At 44.7% G+C, this 3113-nt stretch overlaps 2 protein-coding genes across 2 annotated transcripts; both read right to left on the bottom strand.

Annotated features, from left to right (window-relative positions):
- Positions 1-702: 702 nt before the first annotated feature.
- On the bottom strand, positions 703-1387 carry LOC145640226 (uncharacterized). Its single transcript, XM_081691528.1, has 2 exons — positions 785-1387; positions 703-732 (listed from the first exon to the last, which is right to left on the bottom strand). The coding sequence occupies exons 1-2, from the start codon at positions 1385-1387 to the stop codon at positions 703-705; spliced, it is 633 nt and encodes a 210-aa protein (XP_081547654.1).
- Positions 1388-2032: 645 nt separating this feature from the next.
- LOC145640225 (uncharacterized) lies at positions 2033-2674 on the bottom strand. The gene is made up of 3 exons (XM_081691527.1): positions 2618-2674; positions 2414-2509; positions 2033-2302 (listed from the first exon to the last, which is right to left on the bottom strand). Exons 1-3 carry the CDS (start codon positions 2672-2674, stop codon positions 2033-2035), a joined length of 423 nt encoding a protein of 140 aa, XP_081547653.1.
- Positions 2675-3113: the final 439 nt, after the last annotated feature.

Here is a 3113-nt window from a genome sequence, read left to right as displayed (position 1 = left end):
CTCTAATAGAGGTTTGCCTGTACGCTAGTTAAGTTATTCGATTGCTGTCTGTCTGGACGTTATTTCGCTTGTTGTGCTAAGACTTATTTGTGTCAAACAACTTTCTAATTGCTCGTCTTATGTCACTCAGCTTATTTTGCTGCGACTTGTTTTGTGTCCTTCAGCTTGTTTGTACTGTGACTTGTTTTATGGCGTTTAGCTTAATAGTGTTGCGACATGTTGTTTTGTGCCACTTACTTCTCTTCGTAAGGGCTTATTGTATGTCTATCCTTCCCTTTCCTCTCCCCTCAAAGAGGTGAGCTAGGTGGGACTAAGAGAACCTTAGTGTTTCCCACCTAGCTCATCTTCTTCGTTTCCCTTTATCTCTCCTACGCAAGTTGAGCATGCTAGGCCTCCCCCTCAGACGTCCCCGAGGTGGTGCCCTATTTTACTTTGAACAGGTGAGTTGAGGTCTTAGGGAGGGATGCGTTAATTTGTCACTTTGCGCTGGGGTGCTTTTTGCCTCTAACACTTGCAAGTGTTTTTTTTTTTTTTTTTTTTACTTCTGCACGTTAGTATATGACGCTAAAGCATGATATATTAAAACAAGTGTATGCAACATACTCCTCACATAGAGGCTCGTATTTCATTGAATAAAAATGCCTCAAATGCCTTAAATGATATAACATGAACTAGATATAGTTTTTTGCAGAATTGAAACAACTATCCCTGTTTCTTCTTAATTTCATGCTTCTTAAACAAAATATTTCATTAACACATCAGCATTGAAACTGTTTCTTAAGACCTGACCTTCTTTATCTGCGAGGAGGAATGCACCTGGTCCTACCCGCTCATGAATGATGAAAGGGCCTTTCCAGTTTACTGACATTTTTCCATGTTGATTTCCTCTTCCCACTGCTGCTGTCCTTCTGAGGACTAAATCTCCGGGTAGAAGCTCTATGTGCTTGACTCTCTTGTTGAAAGCTTTGGAAATCCTGCTCTTTTGGGCTGACAGCTTGAGAGTTACTTTTAGCATTACTTCTTGCAGGAACTCTAGCTCTTCCAGCATACTCTTTTCGTTTTCTTGTTGTTCATAATGTTGTATTCTCAGGCTGGGAATTTGCACTTCCACCGGGACGACTGCATCAGCCCCGTAGGCTAAGGTCAAAGGGTTTTTACCATTGGATTCCTTTTCTGTGGTTCTATTCGCCCATAAGACCTCTAGGACAAAGTCCGCCCACAGGCCCTTGTATTCTTCCAGCTTCCTCTGCAAGGTTGTTAGGATCAGCTTGTTTGCTGCTTCTGCCTGGCCATTACTCTGGGGGGTGGAAGATTGAGGCACTTGCGTATTTGGTGCCCATGTCCTCCAGGTAATCCTTAATTGTGTCGCCGTCAAATTGGAAGCCATGGTCAAAGACTATGCACTGTGGCACCCCAAACCTTGTGATGATGTTTTTCCATATAAACGTCCTCACTTGGGTTTCCTTGATGTACTTTGTCGGCTTAGCTTCAATCCACTTAGTAAAATAATCTACTGCCACTCTGAGGTACTTTCTGCCTGCTGACCCAGTGGTGGATGGTCTCTATATGTCCATTCCCCACTAAGCAAACGGGATCGGGCTGAGGATTGGGGTCAGATCATTTGCTAGCTGGTTTATGACTAGGGAGTACTTTTGGCACTTGTCGCATTTTTTCACATATGTCAGCGCGTCTTGAGTTAGGGTCGGCCAATATACACCCCTTCTTAGAACTTCCACCCCTAATGCCTTTCCACCAATGTGATTGGCACATATTCCTGAGTGGGCTTCTTCCATAATGCTCTCTTGCTCCCATTCAGGGATGCACCTAAGTAGTGGCTTTTAGAAGCCTTTCTTGTTGAGCTCTCCATTCATCACCACATACCAATTAGCGTCTTTCTTCACTTTCTTCGCCTATATTTCATCGTCGGGCAGCGAGCCATGAACTTTGTATGCCAGAATGTCTGAGAACCAGGCTCCTTTTAAGCAATACAGCTTTCCTCCAGGACTTTAACCATCACTGTCCTTGTGAGGCTCTACAGTGTGGAGCTAGCTAACTTTGATAAAGCGTCAGCCTGAGAGTTTCCTGCTCTAGGGACCAAGTCTATCTGAAAGTGAACTAGCTGGGCTGCCAGCTCTTTTACTTTGGTAACATATTTCATCATGGCGGCTTCTCTAATCTCATACACTCCTTGTAGTTGGCAGGCGACGATCTGAGAATCAGTCTGCAAGTCGACTTTACGGGCTCCAGCCACGATGCTCATGCGCAGGCCTTCCATCGCTGCCTCGTACTCGGCCTCATTATTCTATGCTTTTAACTTGAACTTTATGGCGTACTCAAATACATTTCCCTCTGGGGATGTCATTATGACTCCTGCTCCGCTCCCCGTTTTGGCTGAGGATTCATCTACTTTTACCTTCCAGACCCCAATGTCATCCTCTTTCTCCTTATAGGAGGTTTCCACGATGAAATCTGCTAAGGCTTGTGCCTTGATGGCTGCCCTCGTTTTAACCTGGAACTCATACTCAGAAAGTTAAATGGCCCACATTAAGAGTCTTCCTAATGCATCCATTTTCTATAACGCTTTCTCCAGCGGGTGATTTGTGAGGATTTATATTACGTGCGCGTCAAAGTATGGTTTCAGCTTCCTTTCTATTGGTACTATTGCGAAGGCCATCTTTTCTAGCAACGAATATGTTTGCTCTGCCTCGGTCAGAACATGGCTCACGAAGTATATTAGCCTTTGCTGCTTTTGTCTCTCTACCAGCCAGACGGCTGCGATTGTCTGAATTTATGCGGAGATGTACAGCTGCAACTTTTCTCTTAGCTCCGGGCTGATCATTGTTGGGAGCTTAGTCAGATGCTCCTTAATACCCTCAAAGGCTTCTTTTTCTGCAGCCCCCCCCCCCCACTTAAATTCTATGTTTCCTTTCAGTAGGAAAAGCCTTGTCTACTTACTTGCTGATGAATCTGGTCAGCACGGCCATTCTGCCTGTCAACCGCATGATATCTTTAATTCACTTAGGTTCCGGCAGGCTTAGGACTGCTTCAACCTTTTCCGGATTTGCGTCTATTCCGCGTCTATTCCTCTCTCGCTGATCAAGTAACCTAAGAAC

Source organism: Chenopodium album, chromosome 7, assembly GCF_948465745.1.
Source record: "Chenopodium album chromosome 7, dcCheAlbu1.1, whole genome shotgun sequence".
Lineage (NCBI taxonomy): Eukaryota > Viridiplantae > Streptophyta > Magnoliopsida > Caryophyllales > Amaranthaceae > Chenopodium > Chenopodium album.
This window is presented reverse-complemented; position numbering and strand designations above follow the sequence as displayed.